This window comes from Oncorhynchus kisutch, linkage group LG14 (genome assembly GCF_002021735.2).
Source record: "Oncorhynchus kisutch isolate 150728-3 linkage group LG14, Okis_V2, whole genome shotgun sequence".
NCBI classification, from domain to species: Eukaryota; Metazoa; Chordata; class Actinopteri; order Salmoniformes; family Salmonidae; genus Oncorhynchus; species Oncorhynchus kisutch.
In genome coordinates, this window is record NC_034187.2 from 23,754,330 (window position 1) to 23,775,133 (window position 20,804).

At 40.0% G+C, this 20,804-nt stretch overlaps 1 protein-coding gene across 2 annotated transcripts; it reads left to right on the forward strand.

Moving 5' to 3' along the window:
- The first annotated feature begins 855 nt into the window (after nucleotides 1–855).
- On the forward strand, nucleotides 856–20,550 carry LOC109904152 (gamma-aminobutyric acid receptor subunit alpha-2-like). 2 transcript variants are annotated; one of them, XM_020501332.2, is made up of 10 exons: nucleotides 856–1,425; nucleotides 1,794–1,879; nucleotides 2,526–2,647; nucleotides 5,663–5,730; nucleotides 8,372–8,592; nucleotides 8,883–8,965; nucleotides 10,083–10,226; nucleotides 13,756–13,908; nucleotides 16,912–17,114; nucleotides 18,762–20,550. In XM_020501332.2, the coding sequence occupies exons 2-10, from the start codon at nucleotides 1,809–1,811 to the stop codon at nucleotides 19,065–19,067; spliced, it is 1,371 nt and encodes a 456-aa protein (XP_020356921.1). In that variant the 5' UTR covers nucleotides 856–1,425; nucleotides 1,794–1,808; the 3' UTR covers nucleotides 19,068–20,550. The 2 variants fall into 2 exon arrangements, with proteins under 2 accessions (XP_020356921.1, XP_020356920.1); XM_020501331.2 differs by having other exon boundaries at nucleotides 867–1,425; nucleotides 18,759–20,550.
- Nucleotides 20,551–20,804: the final 254 nt, after the last annotated feature.

Genomic DNA, 20,804 nt, shown 5'->3' on the forward strand with positions numbered 1-20,804 from the left:
GAGGTGTGTTATTCCCAGCCTTTCTCACATATGTAGTTGACATTACAGGCACATACTGTCTGAAAGCCTAAACAGACACAGTATTACCTTTGACCTTACACTCAAAATCCAATTACATTATATGAGAGTTGTGCATTTCATTGGACTGTTAGGCTTTTCATGAGTTGAATTGTGGTCATATGATTTAAGTGTTATTTATTTGATTTGATCTGAGCATTTGCTCATTCAATAGACTGGACCACAGTGTGCGGTGATTTGATTTTAATCTTGCTCATTTCATTTCAATTTTTGTGAGTTCCACACCTCTTATGCTCAAGGTCTGAAAGTGAGTAAAAGTGCTAGTATTTATTGTGTAAAAGCTCAGTGTGTGTGAGATGTGTCATTATTATTAACAGTCAATACTTGCTCAAATGATTTTGCATTTGAATTATTTAGGAAGTGACTATCATCATGAGTTAGTTATATCATCAATGGTGATTATTCAATCACATGGACATTATGACATTTACATAGGAGCTTACACTCCTCTTCAGAGTTAGCTGAGCACCAGCTATTTATTTTTCTCCATCACTGAGTAGCCTAATGTCCCCCTCCTCCATTTTTTCAGTCATTGTATCAACTATTCCAATACTTTATATTTAAACAATAAAAAATAAAACTTTCCGACATGAAAGCACACATTTAATCGCTTTGCATGGTGACTATAATGTCGTCTTGAAAATAAACTGAACTCTAACAACGTGTTGCAAATCTAAAAGACAAGGCCAGAATTCGCAGGTTTACTGCATATAGGACATACAGTATACATTTCTGAGGTAAGTGACGCCGCATGTGAGCGCATCAAAAGTGCCGCCCATAACATCTTCGCATCTTTCCAGCTCCACTTAATAAAACCAGTTCTAGTTTCTACACGGGTAGTGATGTGATTTTGGTTGCAGAGAAAGCAGCTTTTACAGAACTTTCATCCATTTAATTTGATATCAAATCTGTGATTTATTCTGGCGGTCAATGCGTGGAAGCTATAAATAGGACCTAGTACATCTGTTTTGCTCGTCTTCATCAGACTTTCGAGACACACGGAGTTGGGCGCGCGTGTGCATGGTTACAGGTATAGGCGGGAGCCAAAAACGAATTTATCCGGGAACCACGGCACTTGTATACGGGTGGACAGTATCTACAATCGGTGTTTTGGATTCCCAGGGTTTTAAATATTGTCAAACTCGTCCTTATCATCTTTACACCCACTTCGGATGTATTCCCACATCCCTGTTGTGTAATTTAGTTGATGCCCAGCGCTTTTGTGCGCAACTTTACATCTGGGTTGTCAGAAGAAAATCACAAGGAGATCCCTCGCACTAGTCAGGTTGCCTTGTTGTCAACCCGCCTTATTGTTTTGCTGCGACAAAAGCGACAGTTTCCTTGAAGGTTTGGAGATTTCCAAAACGTTTCCAAAAATCTAGTTGCTCCTCATTCCAGCAAATAATAATGGAGTTTTCAATAACTTCAATAAGTTATTTAAAAATGTATAGGCCTATTGTTTTTTTATGAAGTGGTTGAAATCATTTTTATTTGCATGTTGCCATCAAATTTGAAGTATGCATGTAGGCTATAAAGCGCACGATTACTTTAGATTTTGGATAGAGGAAATTGTTTATATAAATCGTTACATGAATTTGTTAAAAAAAGGCAATAATTCAGAATTAATGGCACTGCACAGCATTTGAATCGAATGTCTTCATGAATGGAATTTCGTGCTCTGAATATTACCTTTAATTGGGCATCCGATTCTGTAGGTTTGGATTTCAGCAATGAGAGAGCGATGGGATTTATCGCATTATCTAGCGGTGTTCTTCTCGTTGATGGTACTGTGGCAGTCAAGGTAAGTTTCGTTGTATTATCAAATATATATATACAGTACAGAAATCAGTAGAAAAAAACAATACACAGTGATTGTGCGTACTAAGAACACTGTTGCACATTTGTCTGCGCGTTCTATATCGCCTCGATAGCTTTTTGCCGATCTAAATGGTTCTTAGATTGGAATATAGCTGTTATTGCCGTGAAAATGCTATTTTGCACACAAAAAAAGCGTGATAACACGATGGCACAATTTGTGTGGAGAGCTGAAACACCAATTGCGCGGTGACGTGTAAATGAGAGGGTAAAGATTACGCACAGGTCCAGGGAGTTAGAAGATTGGTATTAATCTGAACGGGGGGGGGGGGGGGGGGGGGGGGGGGGTGATCATTTGATTGACGCACAATTCCTTGGTATCTTCCAGTTTCTCTTCGGAAATGCTCAGAACTTTCTTTGGCGAAGTGGAACTGTCTATTCCATAATGAACTAATGATAGTCAGGATGGTTGTCTTTGTACGAAACAAACTGAGCCACATGAATTAAATAACACACACAGTGATCTTATTAAGAGGAAGTTGGCAGAGAGGTTGACTGAATTACATATTTGTTACTTCAATTCATTTCCCCCACACATCTCTCTCACAATAATTTATGTTTCTCCTACTTAGATCAATAGTGGAATCGTCTGCATATGCTTCAGAGGCCTTCAAAAACAACATCACTCTGTTCACCCGGATCTTGGACCGCCTTCTGGATGGCTATGACAACCGATTACGACCTGGACTTGGAGGTGAGCAGCTAACATGTCATACTTACCGTATCAAATCAATTGAAATGAAGCGTTTTTTAAAGTGCTTTTAAATCTCAATCAACTTTGGAACAGGGATGGCCAACCCTCTTCCTGGAGAGATACTGGGTGTGCAGGGTTTTACTCCAACCCTGCTCTTACACTCCTGATTCTGCTTATCATCTGCTCAGCAGGACCTTGATTAGTAGAATCAGGTGTGTTCGAATAGGGCTGGAACAAAAGCCTGCCTACCCAATAGCACTCCAGGATATATTTATTCAAAGTTTTACATTACTTTGAGATTAAACATTTTCTTTTTTCAAGCTTGTTTATATACTGTATATATATATACACAAACATATAACTTGTCTGGCATGTCAGAATACGTTTGAGCTTGCATGTGCATCCCCCTTATTACCAAGACAACCTTACAGACATACTGTATTATCTGGTAAACAGAAGAGATAAGAGCTATTAGGTGTTTTGTACACTCAGTCAGTGTGTACCTCAATGGCTCCCAGGAGAGGTTCCCTTTGTTCCAGTTATGATGAGCAGTATAGACACTGGACAAGGTGTACACAGCTAAGTCTATAGTCTTAGTCACATCAAGGGAGTTCTGTTAAATAAAATAAAAAATAAAAACCTAATGTACAAATGTGATTGAAATTATGACAGTCACTAGGCTTTACTGAAAATTCCCATCCAGAAGTAACAAATTATATATTTTTAATAATAATAATTATGTCCCCCCACTTCTAAAACCAAATTTGTGCCCCTGATTGATAGGCTTGGCTAGTTGGCGAACGCATTGGCCAGAACAAAAAAAACAGCCATCACTGAGGGAATGGGTACATCTCCACTCTTATTACCGCTAAGACCTGCTCAGCATGAAATTGTCACTTTTGCGCATGTTTTCAAGGACACACCTCAAATATTTCCACCCCTCCCACCTCAGTGCAAGTGACCTGATCCTAGACAGGCAAATTGCTGAACCTGGCGCATGGGGTGGAAAATGCCAGAACGCCAGTTCTTACATGTTTAAATGGCAAACTAACGTGTTTGGAACTTGCGCCAGCCGAAGTATATCCCTAGGTGTGAGTGGTGTCGTTTATAATATCTGGTCCGTTAAAGATGACCGATGATGGTTATACTGTAGCCTCTCACTGTTCCCAGTACAGCCTACACTGAAGGCGTTGGTGTGGCTGAATATGCTTCCTTGGCTTGTTTAATGAGGATTTAACTTAATGCTGTTTTAACTTTTCATGGATCCTTGAAATAGCCCACGAGGTGCTATGATTTATATTGATGTTTATCTAGTTGTAGATATTATTTAAAGATGATAGAAGCATTAGAGTTAGGCAGTAGAGTTATTTGGTCTAATGGGAATCTGATTGAAGACAGATTCACCAGATGTGTACTGGGAAAGTACTGATTTATTTATGGAAAATGTTCTTTTTTTTCACTGAGTTTTTAGAATCAGTTTAGGTCCCAGTTTTGGAGTTAGCTTAAATCAAGGCTGGTAGTTGTAGACAATTTATTGTAATTCGAAATACATTGCTTCTGTTTGTTTTTTACTCTTGACATCAATTCTTAATTAAGAAGAAGTTTTACAAGCTCAGTAAATGACTTCATAACAGACAGAAAAAAGGCATTAATTCTGGGGCATTGAGATTACAAAGAATACAAAAAAAAAGTTATAATGGGATTCAAAACACTGGTTGAGGTAACATAGGGCTCCACTGATGTTACACCCTGTCCACACATTCACAAGTGTAAACTGAAACATGATTTCATTGGATAATACTGTGTAATCCAAACAGCATCCTGGTATAATTTTTTTCCCTCACTGGAGAAACCTACGGATTTTGGTTTAGTTTGAATAGGGTCCTATAGAAAGCTTGATTTGAAACAGATATACTAACACTCAAAAGTTATATAGCCACAAGTCATTCCCATCTCCAACTAGTTAGCTAGTGGTTGATGACATGCATTTTTCAGCTTAATTAGGAGTAACAGTCAATGTTCTTCATAGAGAATGGCAATATAAGACTGGAATGTTGAGGGGGCTATACTAAATAGGACTACTGTCAAGCTCAGTAATAGTGTGGATGGTGGTGTAGCCTAACTATGGCCTGTCAAGAACTCAGTAGCACCTTTACTCCACATTTACTCAGTGTGACTCATCACTGGGGTGCTGCTTGAACACTTTTGCTTTTGGCAGTTGTTTGCTGTTCCTTCCCCATATTCTTTGTGAGTGTGGCTGTGTTTGTGAATGTATGTAATGGCCTGAGTTTTCGTGGACACTTGCGTTTCTATAAGTGTCTATTGATGATGTTAAATTGTGTTTTTCACTACGTATCAAATGTCAGCCGGAGTGAGCCTTTTCTGGGCTATTGCTTTTAGATTATATAGGAGTGCATTAATTCACCCTACCCACCATCAATATGTAGCTCCCACTTGGTAGACATCCACTATTGCTTTTACTGATATTTATAAAGATGACAAAAGCATTAGTGTCAGGCAGTACAGGTCAGATTCATTCCTAGTGTATGGAGAGTTGGACACCAGGAAAGGAGGCCACTTTAGCCAATTGAGATACTCCTAAAATGTCTGAAGGGCAGTGAGGAGAGGGAGTGTGATTTCTCACTCAGATTTAACAGGAGTGTGTGTTCCCTTGGTACCATCCATGGGGGAGTCTGAGGAAAGAGGACGAATGTACTGTAAATGTGGCATCGTGGATAAAGCGTTGCCATGACAGCAGTCATCTAAAATGAATGTGAAATCAGGGCTTTCAGTGACTGGATTGTTCTCAACCACATCTCTTTCCAGATGTACGTCACAGATCTCAGAAACATGACATTTCTTAACATGGGATTTGCGAGTGGATTCCTTGTTAATGTATGAGCAGATATACCTACAAAGATGCATATAAAACATGAATGAAATATTCAAAAGGGTTGTTGCAATTTAGTGAAAAAAATATCATCAAACAAGATTAAATCTGTGTATATTTTACAGATCGGGTGACGGAGGTGAAGACGGATATTTATGTCACAAGTTTCGGTCCAGTGTCAGACACAGACATGGTAAGTGTTATACTAGGTATTAAACTTATGAACTACTGTGACACAGCCTTTAGTAAAATACATTCAGCTTGTTTTATTTATGAACACAGTATTTCATTATTTATTTAATTGATTTGATATAAGCTTATGTTTAACAATATACTGTATATTGATATACAGTTGAAGTCAGAAGTTTACATACACCTTGGCCAAATACATTTAAACTCAGCTTTTCACAATTCCTGACATTTAATCCTAGTAAAAATTCACGGTCTTAGGTGAGTTAGGATCACCACTTTATTTTAAAAATGTGAAATGTCAGAATAATAGTAGAGAGAATGATTTATTTCAGCGTTTATTTCTTTCATCACATTCCCAGTGGGTCAGAAGTTTACATACACTCAATTAGTATTTGGTGGCATTGCCTTTAAATTGTTTAACTTGGGTCAGACTTTTCGGGTAGCCTTCCAAAAGCTTCCCACAATAAGCTGGGTGAATTTTGGCCCATTCCTCCTGACAGAGCTGGTGTAACTGAGTCAGGTTTGTAGGCCTCCTTGCTCACACATGCTTTTTCAGTTATGCTCTCAAATTTTCTATAGAATTGAGGTCAGGGCATTGTGACGGCCACTCCAATACCTTGACCTTGTTGTTCTTAAGCCATTTTACCACAACTTTGGAAGTATGGTTGGGGTCATTGTCCATTTGGAAGACCCATTTGCGACCAAGCTTTAACTTCCTGACTGATGTCTTGAGATGTTGCTTCAATGTATCCACATAATTTTTCTACCTCATGATGCCATCTATTTTGTGAAGTGCACCAGTCCCTCCTGCAGCAAAGCACCTCCACAACATGATGCCTCCACCCCCGTGCTTCATGGTTGGGATGGTGTTCTTCGGCTTGCAAGCCTCCCCCTTTTCCCTCCACACATAATGATGGTCATTATGGCCAAACAGTTCTATTTTTTTTAGAGGACATTTCTCCAAAAAGTACAATCTTTGTCCCCATGTGCAGGTGCAAACCGTAGTCTGGCTTTTTAATAGTGGTTTTGGAGCAGTGGCTTCTTCCTTGCTGAGCGGCCTTTCAGGTAATGTCGATATAGAACTCGTTTTACTGTGAATATAGATACTTTTGTACCTGTTTTCTCCAGCATCTTCACAAGGTCCTTTGCTGTTGATCTGGGGTTGATTTTCACTTTTCGTACCAAAGTATGTTCATCTCTAGGAGACAGAACCCTTTCTCCTTCATGAGCGGTATGACAGTTGCGCGGTCCCATGGTGTTTATGCTTGCGTACTATTGTTTGTACAGATGAATGTGGTACCTTCAGGCGTTTGGAAATTGCTCCCAAGGATGAACCAGACTTGTGGAGATTTACAATTGTTTTTCTGAGGTCTTGGCTGATTTCTTTAGATTTTCCCATGATGTCAAGCAAAGAGGCACTGAATTTGAAGGTAGGCCTTGAAATACATCCACAGGTACACCTCCAATTGACTCAAATGATGTCAATTAGCCTATCAGAAGCTTCTAAAGCCATGCCATCATTTTCTGTAATTTTTCAAGCTGTTTAAAGGCACAGTCAACTTAGTGTGTGTGAACTTCTGACCCACTAGAATTGTGATACAGTGAATTATATGTGAAATAATCTGTCTGCACACAATTGTGTCATGCACAAAGTAGATGTCCTAACCAACTTGCCAACATTATAGTTTGTTAGTAAGACATTTGTGGAGTGGTTGAAAAACGAGTTTTAATGACTCCAACCTAAGTGTATGTAAACTTCCGACTTCAACTGTATGTAATATATTTCACGTACATTTTATGTAGGACAGGGACTAACCCTTTAAATTGAAGTTGTTCCATCAACATTTCATGTGATTTTGGGGTAGCATCACTACTGCTTCTGTCTTTGTCTGTCTTTGTTGCCATTGGAAACCCAGGTGCACTATAATGGGGAAATTATTTTCTTAGATAGCATCCTGCTAGACCCCCCCCCCCCCCACACACACACACACTACCACCAGACTCATCATTTTCACAGTCTTCACTCTCTCCTTGTATCAGTCCCTCATTATTTTTTGTTTTCTTTCTCTTTGTCTCATCCTTTCCTTTGGCCTTGTTCTCCAAGCTCCAGTTTCGTACCTTCTGGGACTTTAAAAGCTTTTCTCAGTTTCCTCCCTCACCCTCTCGGCCCTCCATTCTCAGCCCTTCATTTCAGCCTGCTCTCAAATATTTAAACCATAAAGAAGAGGGGAAATGGTCGCCACCGAGACAGCACCTTAAAAAAGAAGAATAAATGACACGTATAATTAATTCAGAGGATCTTTTTAACTCAAGGTGGAAAATTTCACTCTTGGGCCATCACTCTGCTTTGATAGTGTTTTTCTGATAGTGGTGTTTCTCTGTCTCTCTGTCTCTGTGTGTGAGACACAACTAACCATTATTACTATTGTACTAGAAATCTCTAGACTATAAAACTCTTTAATTTGCCTGACCAGGTGATAAAAGTGGATTTCATTCTAATTATTCAAAACACATGCAGCTGTAGGTTTAAATATGTTTTAATAACACCCTCTGCCATTCCAGTCTCTTCATTACATATTGTGATGGAAGGGGGCATTACCAAAACCCCAACCTGTGCTACGGTCTTTTGTCCTCTTCGTCAGGAGTACACTGTGGACGTGTTCTTCCGTCAGAGCTGGATTGACGAGCGGCTGAAGTTCAACGGGCCCATGAACATCCTGCGGCTGAACAATCTGATGGCCAGTAAGATCTGGACGCCCGACACCTTTTTCCACAACGGGAAGAAATCTGTGGCTCACAACATGACCATGCCCAACAAACTGCTCCGGATCATGGAGGATGGAACACTGCTGTACACCATGAGGTATCCTTAGTTTCATTAGAGAGCTAACAGAGCTGTCCTCAGGTCTCAGACAAGGTGATGTCAGTGCAGCAGCCCACGCCAGCATCGAGATCTACTTGCTTTTGTACAGGCAGGCAGAGTCACCCTATGAAAACCACATGTACAATACATGGTCTCAGCATGGCCTGAAAACAAGGAGTGATGAGGCCATTCAAAGGAAACAAGGTTGCATAATAAAACAACAACACTGTGAGAATAGCTGTGAGGTTCTGGTGTGATGTGAACTCTTGTGTCGTTGTATATTTACTCAGGTTAACGGTCCAGGCAGAATGTCCCATGCACCTCGAAGATTTCCCCATGGATTCCCACTCCTGTCCACTGAAGTTTGGCAGCTGTAAGCTTATCTCCCCATTTTTGCTTTTATTTTACTCTGTAAAGAACCGATTGAGCTAGCGGCAGAACATTTTTTCTTGCTGTAGCTATGTTTAGCTGGTTGTAGCTATGTTTAGCTGGTTGTAGCTATGTTTAGCTGGTTGTAGCTATGTTAACTGGTTGTAGCTATGTTTAGATGGTTGTAGTTATGCTAACTGGTTGTAGCTATGTTTAGCTGGTTGTAGCTATGTTAACTGGTTGTAGCTATGTTAACTGGTTGTAGCTATGTTTAGATGGTTGTAGTTATGCTAACTGGTTGTAGCTATGTTTAGCTGGTTGTAGCTATGTTAACTGGTTGTAGCTATGTTAACTGGTTGTAGCTATGTTTAGCTGGTTATAGCTATATTAACTGGTTGTAGCTATATTAACTGGTTGTAGCTATGTTTAGCTGGTTGTAGCTATGTTAACTGGTTGTAGCTATGTTTAACTGGTTGTAGCTATGTTTAACTGGTTGTAGCTATGTTTAGATGGTTGTAGCTATGTTTAGCTGGTTGTAGCTATGTTTAACTGGTTGCCTGTGAGACTGAAACGTCTAGTTTTGGCAGGTTAATTGGATTCATTCTGAGTTCACGAGTCAAGTTCCACTATAAAAAGCTAGTGGTAGCTGTACAAGAAAAGGTCAAGAAAAGTCTGACCTTTAAACGGCTGAAAATGTGGTCCAGACCTTCTCTTTGCCAGGATTAAGGGAACGCTTCATTATATCGGGATTTTCATAAACAGCAATATCATGTGCCTCTCTACAAAGACCTATCTGCCAAGTTCTATCGATCTTCTATCAGAAAATATTGGCTGTTTTGCATTTCATTGTGATTGAATTTCTCTCCTTTCAATGTGAAATATAATTTTCAAATTTCACACTAACAGATGTTGATTATTATATTTGCGTCAACATGATCAGATGTAAAGTATACCCCATGTTGTGCTGAGCACATGGCTGTGCATAATGACATAGTTGAAAGCCTACTATTCTTTGTAGATGGGGAGTTATTCTATTCACCTCTCCTTCTTTAGAGGCCCTCATAATCACTATCTGTCCCTTGTTATGTAGTGTGAACTGAATGGACATTTATTGTCTGCAGATGCCTACACAATGGCCGAGGTGACGTACATTTGGACCCGAAACGCATCAGCGTCAGTGGAGGTAGCACCAGATGGATCCAGACTGAACCAGTATCGCCTTCAGGGACAAACTGTGGGGACAGAGACCATTAAATCAAGCACTGGTAAGTCTAGACCAGAATGATCGAGATTTAGCATTCTCAAATCAAATATTCTTTAAACAAAACTCTTTGGGTGAAGGGTTGGAAAGGCAAATCAACTGGAAAATGAAAAACCACACTCACTAGTAATAGTATTTTGACTCTTAGCAATGAGTGTGAGTTTTTCGAGTTATATTTTCCCGGTATTTTATAAATGTTCCATCCTGAGAATGAATCACTGTTCTCCCGGGTAACCCGGTATTTCCCGCCAAAACCGAAAGTGTCATTCAAAAGCATTATAAAGCATATTAATAGGCTTATGTTTGGATTTGATTAGAGCTTTGATCAAAAATTCAAGCCTGATGCTACCTGAGCCTGATGAGCTATATATTAAAGACATTTAATGAGCCCTACTTTAAAGACCTTTAATGAGCCCGAGCCCCAAAAAAGCCCAAATTATTGTGTCGTTATCCAATATATATACAGAACCAGTCAAAAAACTATGAAATAACACATATGGAATCATGTAGTAAGCAAAAAAGTGTTTAACAAATCAAAATATATATTGTATTTGAGATTCTTCAAAGTAGCCACCCTTTGGCTTGATGACAGCTTTGCACAGCTTTGCACACTCTTGGCATTCTCTCAACCAGCTTCATGAGGTAGTCACCTGGAATGCGTTTCAAATAACAGGTGTGCCTTGTTAAAAGTTAATTTGTGGAATTCATTTCCTAATGAGTTTGAGCCAATCAGTTATGTTGTGTCAAGGTAGGGTTGGTACACAGAAGATAGCCCTATTTGGTCAAATACCAAGTCCATATTATGGCAAGAACAGCTCAAATAAGCAAAGAGAAACGACATTCCATGAAGGTCAGTCAATGCGGAAAATTTCAAGTACTTTGAAAGTTTCTTCAAGTGCAGTCACAAAAACCATCAAGCGCTATGAGGAAACTGGCTCTCATGAGGACCACCACAGGAAAGGAAGATGCAGAGGATAAAGTTCATTAGAGTTACCAGTCTCAGAAATTGCAGTCCAAATAAATGCTTCGGAGTTCAAGTAACAGACACATCTCAACATCAACTGTTCAGAGGAGACTGCGTGAATCAGGCCTTCATGGTCGAATTGCAGCAAAGAAACCACTACTAAAGGGCACTAATAAGAGGAGACTTGCTTGGGCCAAGAAACACGAGCAATGGACATTAGACCAGTGTCTTTGTGAGATGCAGAGTAGGTGAACGGATGATCTCCCTTGAATGAGTAAGTGTGTCCAAACTTTTGACTGGTACTGTATGACATAGGCTACTGAACATTAAGCATGACAGAAAAACAGAAAAACTCATAGATGTAGCTAACTATATGCTCTCCTGGGTAATATTTGGATGAGCAATGTCAGATCAGCACAGACTAAGATACATTAGAATAGGATAGATTACAGTATATACATATGAGATGAGTAAGGCAAAATATGTAAACATTTTTAAAGTGACTAGTATTCCATTATTAAAGTGGCCAGTGATTTCAAGTTTATGTATATAGGGCAGCAGCCTCTAATGTGCTAGTGATGGCTATTTAGATACAAACTGTTTTTCAGTCTCTCGGTCCCAGCTTTGATGCACCTGTACTGACATTGTCTTCTGTATGATAGCAGGGTGAACAGGATCTTTTTGGCCTTCCTGTGACATCAGGTGCTTGCTCCCGGTGATGCGTTGGGCAGACTGCACCACCCTCTGGAGAGCCCTGCGGTTGTGGGCGGTGCAGTTGCCGTACCAGGCTGTGATACAGCCCGACAGGATGCTCTTAATTGTGCATCTGGAAATATTTGTGAGGGTTTTAGGTGCCAAGCCAAATTTCTTCTGCCTCCTGAGGTTGAAGAGGTACTGTTGCACCTTCTTCAGCACACTGTCTGTGTGCTGTATTGTTGCCTGTATTGTTGGCACACTGTTGGCTGCAGTATTTAACATTCACATTCACCTGTTCAAATAATCTATTGGTATAAGAAATGCGAGAAAAAAATATATCCAGCAAGTTATTCTAGTCTAGCTTTTCCTCCATGGGACGCCAAGAGCTAAGCAGCGTTTTTTAAGGAGAGGCCAGCGGAGCACAGGTGTTTGCGTATTGAGCAAGAGGAAGTGTCACGACTTCTACGGAAGGTAACTCCTCTCCCTGTTCGGGCGGCGCTCGGCGCTCGGCGTCGCCGGTCTACTAGCCGCTACCGATCCCTTTTTCTTTTTCTGGTTGTTTTGTCTGTGTTCCTTTTCACACCTGGTTTTCATTGCTTTGATTTCTGCGGGTATATAGGGCATCTGTTACCTGCCGTAATTCGTGCAGGATTAGATTTGTGTGCATTGCGCTCGATTGTATTTAATGTTTGTTGTTTTTTCGCTATTACGCACGTGTATGTAAAGTGTCGGAACTGTGTTTGTTCCTCCGTGCGTTTGCACGAGTTTTCTGATTATTCGAGAGCGTAGTTTTGGGGTTTTGGTCTGTGCCGTTTTTGTATTGCTGGACTCTATTATTAAACACGCTTCTCAGACATCCCTGCTCTCTCCTGCGCCTAACTCCTACACCTCTCACCAAGACGCATGTTATCACAGGAAGGCTATAAATTAGAAGCTTATTATGCATTATCCATAATTAATTATCTAAATATAAGGCTAATACTGCATTGTAAATAAGGTATTTTTGTTTTGTATTATTCATACATTTGCTCATCTTTCTAAGAACCTGTTTTCACTTTGGCATTACGGGGTATTGTGTGTAGATTATGGAGGAATACTTTTAATTGAATCTATTTTAGAATAAAGCTATGTAAAGTAACAAATGTGGAAAAGTCAAGGGGTCTGAATAGTTTCCGAATGCACTGTACAGTATATCAATCTAGAACAGGATTATCTGTGATGCAATTTGAATGGATTTGATGGAGCGAGAGAAAGACTGCGAGAGAGTGCTCACGCGTGCACTGATTTAAAGCAATGATATTCGATTAATAGTCTATTTTAAAACTATTCAGCTGCAATAAAAAAAAACATCTTTACAATTAAAAAACAAGGTGACCACTGAAAGCCAGATGGAGATGGGTCAATGATATGTGCATTTGTTCTTTATATTATAGACTATGCTGCAGAAAATGTTGTCCTACCTGTCACAAGAAAAAAAGTTACCATGATGAGATAATAGAGATACGTGCATTGTGAACTGCCCTTCAATCGGAGATGGGCTGTCTGTCCCCACCCTGAGCGTTGATGATTCATCATGCGGAGGTTGTAGAGAAGACCTTGCATATAATTTAACAGTTCCATTTCACATCATGCTGTTCATATAAATAATTTACTGGTTTCTCGCAGTTATTTATCATGGGAAAAGGGAGTGGTTTTGGGCAGTAAATCATGGGAAATCTCGGTAACCGGGTTCCCACCATTCAACCCTAGTCTAGACCAGTAGCCACTACTGGATCTGAGCAGAGACAACAATCTCTTTAACCACTTGTGTAAAAAGATAAAATTATCACACACATTCTCATCTGTATATTTTCTACTCATTCCCTCTCTGCAGGTGAATACACTGTCATGACGGCCCACTTCCACCTGAAGAGGAAGATTGGCTACTTTGTGATCCAGACCTACCTGCCCTGCATCATGACCGTCATCCTCTCCCAGGTCTCCTTCTGGCTCAACCGAGAGTCTGTACCCGCCAGAACTGTCTTTGGTGAGCACATCAAATCATTGCTTTCAAACACAATTATTTACTCATAGCAGATAGCAATTACTGCCACAAGATTTTGTCTTCAGTCAGGCAGAATATGTTTTCCCATGTAGTCAAGTAAAACATATTCTTCCACTGTAGTCTCTGCTCTTTAGTGGTTAGGTCACGAGTGCTCCTCAACGGTCAGGTCAAACACATTGATGGTCAAGTCAAACACATCCTATGTTCCATTTTTCAAACAACGCTTGTTAGATGGTCAGGTCAAAAACCTACCTGTTAATCTACAGTCAGGTTAAACACCTGTTAATCTACAGTCAGGTCAGACACATGTTACTCTACAGTCAGGTCAAAAACCTACCTGTTACTCTACAGTCAGGTCAAAAACCTACCTGTCAATCTACAGTCAGGTCAAACACCTGTTACTCTACAGTCAGGTCAAACACCTGTTCGTAGATCAGAGCCTGTTCAACATTTTTCTTTGATTTGTAGTCACATGATGCACATACTGTACAGAGAGCCCCATGAAGTGTAGAATCTCAGACTGAACTAGTCTCTCGTAATTAGGGGTGTTAAATCTGACAGGGTAATTGTTTATGTATTTATTTTTTATTTAACCTTTATTTAACTAGGCAAGTTAGTTAAGAACAAATTATTATTTACAATGACGGCCTACCAAAAGGAAAAAGGTCTCCTGCGGGGATGGGGGCTGGGATTAAAACACTACCAGGGCATCACAGACGAGGGGAGCAAACCAAGAGGTCACACTGACGAGCCCTCAGCATGCTTATTACAAGAAGCCCAGTCTACCGCAAAGTTTAAAAAAAGCCTAGACCCATACAGTATATCCCATTTGGACCTGAGGCCCGAGGTCTCTAACGAGGGGCTTCTATACACTATCTCTGTCTGCTCCATAATGTAGAGTCCCCTCATATAATCAGGGCTAATTATGTAAAGACAGACCACAGGCGTATTAAGGATCACTTATTCTAAATGCCCTTGGTTGCAACTAAACAGCCCCCATATAAAAACAACTTTAACCATTTTCTCTTTATATGCTCTGATTTTGGTTAAAATGATTGTAGAATAGTTTCTATACGTTTCTGCAATTTTAAGAGATAGTCTACCCATTAATGGAACAGATTTGTTTTCCTTTGAATACTTTTATATTATGAGCTTGGTCTTTTCTTATTGTTGACATTTTGGGGTCAACTCACCATACACATTCAACACCTGCAGGACTTTCAGTCTATTCTTTTAACCTGTTCACAATTCTCCCTCAGTTTTCCAGTGCATCGAACACATTGATTACTATTCTGAACATGTTCAGTGGTAATCCTCGTGAGTCACTCATTGAGACAGTCTATCTATTCGTGCAAGGTTATTAAAGATTTCATATTCAGATACTCACTGGTAAATCCAGACATTTCTGAGGGGCCAAAGAACTGTGGCTGATTTCTCGTTCTCTTCATTGTGATTTGGTACACATCTTCCTTCTCTCCCTTCCCATTCTACACCGAAAGAATGAACAGGTGTCATGAAGTTGTAATGAATATGCTATAAAGGCACACTCTGTAACTTGCCTCCTCCTGTGGTAGCTAGGAATGAATTACATAAACAATTAAGAAAACAATTTCTTGCAAATGTTTGACTTTTTCCTGTCAAATATCTCACAAATACACTGTAACAGGAAGGGCTCGATTCAATCCGTAGTTGTCACGGCTGGCTAGGTGTGTAGAGAGGAATCAGGCGCAGAGAGGTCAAGGGGAAAGATGCACTTTAATGCGGCACCAAAAGCAGGGCCGTAGGGAGACCGGGCAACAGGCAACACGGTCCAGAGCACAAACAACACCAACGACACAACGTGAACATCAAAATAATCCTGCACAACAAAGGGGCGGGTTCCACACACTAAATAGGGAAGCAAATCCAGCACACACAAAATAGGAACAGGTGTAACAAATGAGACAAAACTAACCGAAAAGAAAAAGGGATCAGTGGCGGCTAATAGGCCGGTGACGACGATCGCCGAGCACCACCCGAACAGGCGGGGGAGCCAACTTCGGCGGGAGTTGTGATAGTAGTGCTGAAGATCCGCGCTACAGCGCATTTTAAATCCAAAGGCAATGTTACCGTGTTCGCTGAGATTGCATTAACGGTAAACACTGAGTATGTCGGATCAATCGGAAAATACCTTTACATTTCAATCACGCTATAACTTGGCCCTTTAGCACTATAGATTGATCCCTAAGTCTACCATCAGTATGCTAATAGATAACATTATGTCATGTATCATGTCATTTAGGTGTTGGGAATAGCTAGATAGGGCTTAACGCAAAGGCCATCTAAAGTAAAGTGTTTCTTTTAGAACTTGTTCCTTGTTGTCTCTGTTTTATGATGTCGGACTGTGGTATTGTCCTGGTTAAATTATTAATGCAGGTACCACTTCCAGCCTCTGAAACACATCCCCACAGGCTGTTTGATCCTCGCAATCGGGGGATTGTTATTTTACCCCGTTAGCCTGCTTGATGTAGTTTCATGTTCCCTCAAATGGAATGAAAAAAGAGCAAAAAAAACATATCCGTCAGCAGCCATGTGGGAAAAAATACCCCCATTCTTTCACTTTCAGTGTCATCTTAGTCATAGAGGTCTGAAGGAGGAAATGACGGACAACTCCCTGTTTAATTATATGCGTGTGTCTGCTGCAAAAGTTTTCCAGGTTTGTTTGTTCATTCACCTTCTCCTGCAATGCAGTAATCTAAATGCATTTTTTCTTTCTCAAAATACCACAGAATCTTCCACAAGAATAAGCTTTTTCAATGTGGATGGAAATACCATTGTCTTTTACACAATAGAAAAACAAGTACTACAGTACTCTTCTCTTACCGTAGATGGAATCACTATTGTGAATCATTGAAATTAATTTACTGTCAACATTTTTGATCAGCTTGTGATCTACATTTTCTAAGAACTGTTGTCTTTTGGGTTTCTTGTCCTGTAATGACACAGGTGTGACCACTGTGCTCACTATGACGACTCTCAGTATCAGTGCCCGTAACTCTCTGCCGAAGGTGGCCTACGCCACGGCCATGGATTGGTTCATTGCCGTGTGCTACGCCTTCGTGTTCTCTGCCCTCATCGAGTTTGCTACCGTCAACTACTTCACCAAAAGAGGCTGGGCCTGGGATGGCAAAAGTGTGGTGAACGTCAAGGTAACTATGGCAACCACACTGACCACTGACGTATTGTGCTTGGAGCTGTTCATTAAATTGAGTGTCACATGCAATCCTGCATTTGAGTTAAGAACACTGCATCTTTATCACTCTACTGAAATTCACTAACCACAGTTTCCATTTGGTGATGTGACAAGAGGCATGTGTAAAACAAGTGAACAACAGCTGTTAAGACAAATAACAATTTGAACAATATCATACATTCAGTTAATGTACAGATTAAATGTAAATGTAAAGGAAATGCACAAAGATGAAGCATAGAAGTAGATGAATTAAACTCAAAGCCAGCTGTCTAGTACTCAGAAGTGTTCGCCTTGTTGAATATCCATGTTGAGGTATTGAATCTAAAGCGGTATTTTATTAAAAGAGGGAGGGACGAAAGAAATGGAAGATAAAAGGAGATGGGGAACTGCATGTGTGTGCTTCAAACGCAGAGGAGAAAGGCAGAAAGGATCTGTGATCTCTCAAGGAGGAGACAGTTGATACAGTTATGTCACGTTCGTTATAAGGATCGGACCAAGGCGCAGCGTGGTATACGTACATTCTTATTTATTTCAAGAATGAACACTGAACAAACTAACAAAATAACAAAACGTGACGCTATACAAACGAGTGCTGACAGGCAACTACACATAGACAAGATCCCACAAACACCAAAGGGAAATGGCTACCTAAATATGATCCCCAATCAGAGACAACGATAAACAGCTGTCTCTGATTGGGAACCATATCAGGCCAACATAGAATTACAAAAACCCTAGACAATACAAAACTAGCGTACCCACCCTAGTCACACCCTGACCTAACCAAAATATAAAGAAAACAGATATCTCAGGTCAGGGCGTGACAAGTTAAGCCAGATAATTATGTGACAGCAACAATCACATTCTGTAAGTAGTTCTGATTTCAGCTCATTCTTTTCCCAGCCTATCTGATAATTACACTTTCTATCCACAGCTCACATACGCAGAGAAATGGGTGTGACATTGAAAGTGATGGCTGTGTATTTACTTCAGAATAACTATTATTATCTGTGCTGGTTGTAGCCATACATATATCCTGCCATAATACATATTTGACAAGTGGGGCCGATTAAAATGGTCATGAGAGACTTCAAAGAGATTCACACTCCTTGAGGACCTCAAAGGTACTGTACATTTCAATCCAAATTGATATTCAGATGAAACCTATAAGGTTTAACAGGCAATTTAACAGATGAGACACTTTTTGATGGTTAATAAGGCAGAATCATAATTACTGTGAAGTAGCTATAGGCTACTTACTGTACAACAGATGTGCTCCATTTTCATATATGACTAATTATTACAGTGTCTCAGAGTGACATTAAAATCCCATTGTGAGGTATTGCCTCTCAAGTCAAGTAGACGTGGAGTGTTGTACTTTTGATCTCCAGTCCCTGTCTGACACCTTGTTGAGGTGAGCTCTTAGCTGTGTGAGAGGTACTGAGAAAACCATCACCATGATCTAGTAACAATCAAACACTTGAAGGATCAGGAAGCCGTCATAACACTGTCTCAGAGTATCATCTCCTGCTTTTAGTGCCTCTCATTTTCTTGCAAACATCCCCAAAGTCTCTAATGTGTATTTTATTTCTCTCCTCAGCAGAAGAAGGAGGCGTCCGCCATGAAGAAGAACAACGCCTATGCCGTTGCTGTGGCAAACTATGCCCCAAACGTCACCAAGGACCAAAGTGGTCTGCCCACCATCTCCAAGAGCACCACCTCTGACCCCAACAAGGCCAAGCCAGAGGTCAAGCCAGAGCAGAACAAGAAGACCTTCAACAGCGTCAGCAAAATCGACCGTATGTCCCGGATTATGTTCCCCGTGCTCTTCGGTGGTTTCAACCTGGTCTACTGGGCCACCTACCTGAACAGAGAACCAGTCATAAAGGACATGGTCCCGTCCAAATGAGTACAAAATATTTATTTTGCAAAGAGACAGGACTCACTTTATGCTGCCGGCCCATGACTGAGGATCTGTGTGTGAGTTAGGCTACATGGAGCTGTGGCATGCACTGGAGTCAGTATGATTGCTTTCTATTGCAGGTGCATTCATTACAAGGAGATAGGCGGGTAAATTTTAACAATTTTCTAGTTAAATTGTCATTTCTACTTGTAAAAGAGGTTAACATTAACTTTAAAGTGGTGTAAGGATTTTATATTTATATAAAGAAAGAAACCTCTGATGCTTTATCTAACTTCTATTTGAGGTTCTGATTAATGAACCTTAAAGAAAACAACTGCCATGATTCAATCAACACGAGAACTAGTGACCAAATCCTTATTATAACCCTTTATTGAAGACTCCTGTATTAGAAAGCACGGACACCAATTTCCTGTTTTTGTTCCATTATTAACCCTCACCATGCCCATCATATCTTACATACTGTACATGTTCACGTTTGAGCTTTTCTTTATGTTTATTGTCTCAATTCACACATTGGAAGGAAATGTTGCACCATTTTATCATCACACAGTGAACACAGGTACATACAAGTGAGTGTTGATCCTGCAGGTCCCTACAGTACACCGCTAGACTCACCATGAGTTCAGGGATGGATGAAGGCTCACTGTTCTTATCGTAGCTTTTGTAATGACTCACAGGCTCTAAGACACTGACAGAGGGCAGTGAATGGACACAAAGTGTAAGTGAAACTTGCAGGAATGTACTGTGTGTCAATATGTAATATCATATGTAATATTGATCTTTTGTATTTACAGATGAATTTAATGACTTTATCCAGTACTTGATTTCCTGTTGTTTCCAATTTCATGAGCAATGTAGCCTTCTTCTCTGATGTAGATCAAAGGACCCAAATACATCATGTTAAATGCTTTACATTTGGTGATATCAAGTCCATCAAGTAACACTTTATTTAGTATTGCATAGTTTGTTAACAATTAAGTGAATTAAGTTTTTTTTTGTGTATATTTTGTGTGATTGAGGGCATCAAGGTTGTCTCTATTGATCACTCTTTTAACTCCATCATATGATCACATTTCTGTTTTAGCCATGGGTGAGGGCACTATACCATGGAATTTCTGTTGTAAGTAAATATGTAGTTTAGTGGAAATTGTTACTGAAATTGTTACTGTGTTGTACACAATTTGGTATATTTAAAGATGTGGCACAAAATAGAAAAGAAAAAAATACATGTTTATTGTCACACACTGGCTAGGTGCAGTGAAATGTGTTGCTTTACATGGTTACCCATAATCCCCTTGAACTGAACAGGTGTTTCATGCGGTGTCCCGTGAGTTACCATTACCATATTAATGGCATTTCAGTTTGACATGGCAGCGATAACAAAACAAATCCAATGAAAAATACCAATCATGAGCTGTAACAACTAGATACCCTATGTTGTTGTCTTATGTGTTTATTTATATGGTGTTGTGGTGTCTCTCTTGTCGTGATGTGTGTTTTGTCCTAAATTGTATTTTTAATCCCAGCTCCCAGCCCCCATCCCCGCCCGAGGCCTTTTGCCTTTTGGTAGGCCGTCATTGTAAATAAGAATTTGTTCTTAACTAACTTGCCTTGTTAAATAAAGGTTAAATAAATAACAAATCAAAATTCTTCAATGGTAATTAGGTGCCAAATTGTGGAGATTTTCCAACCGTAACATTTCAAATAGATATGATACAGAAA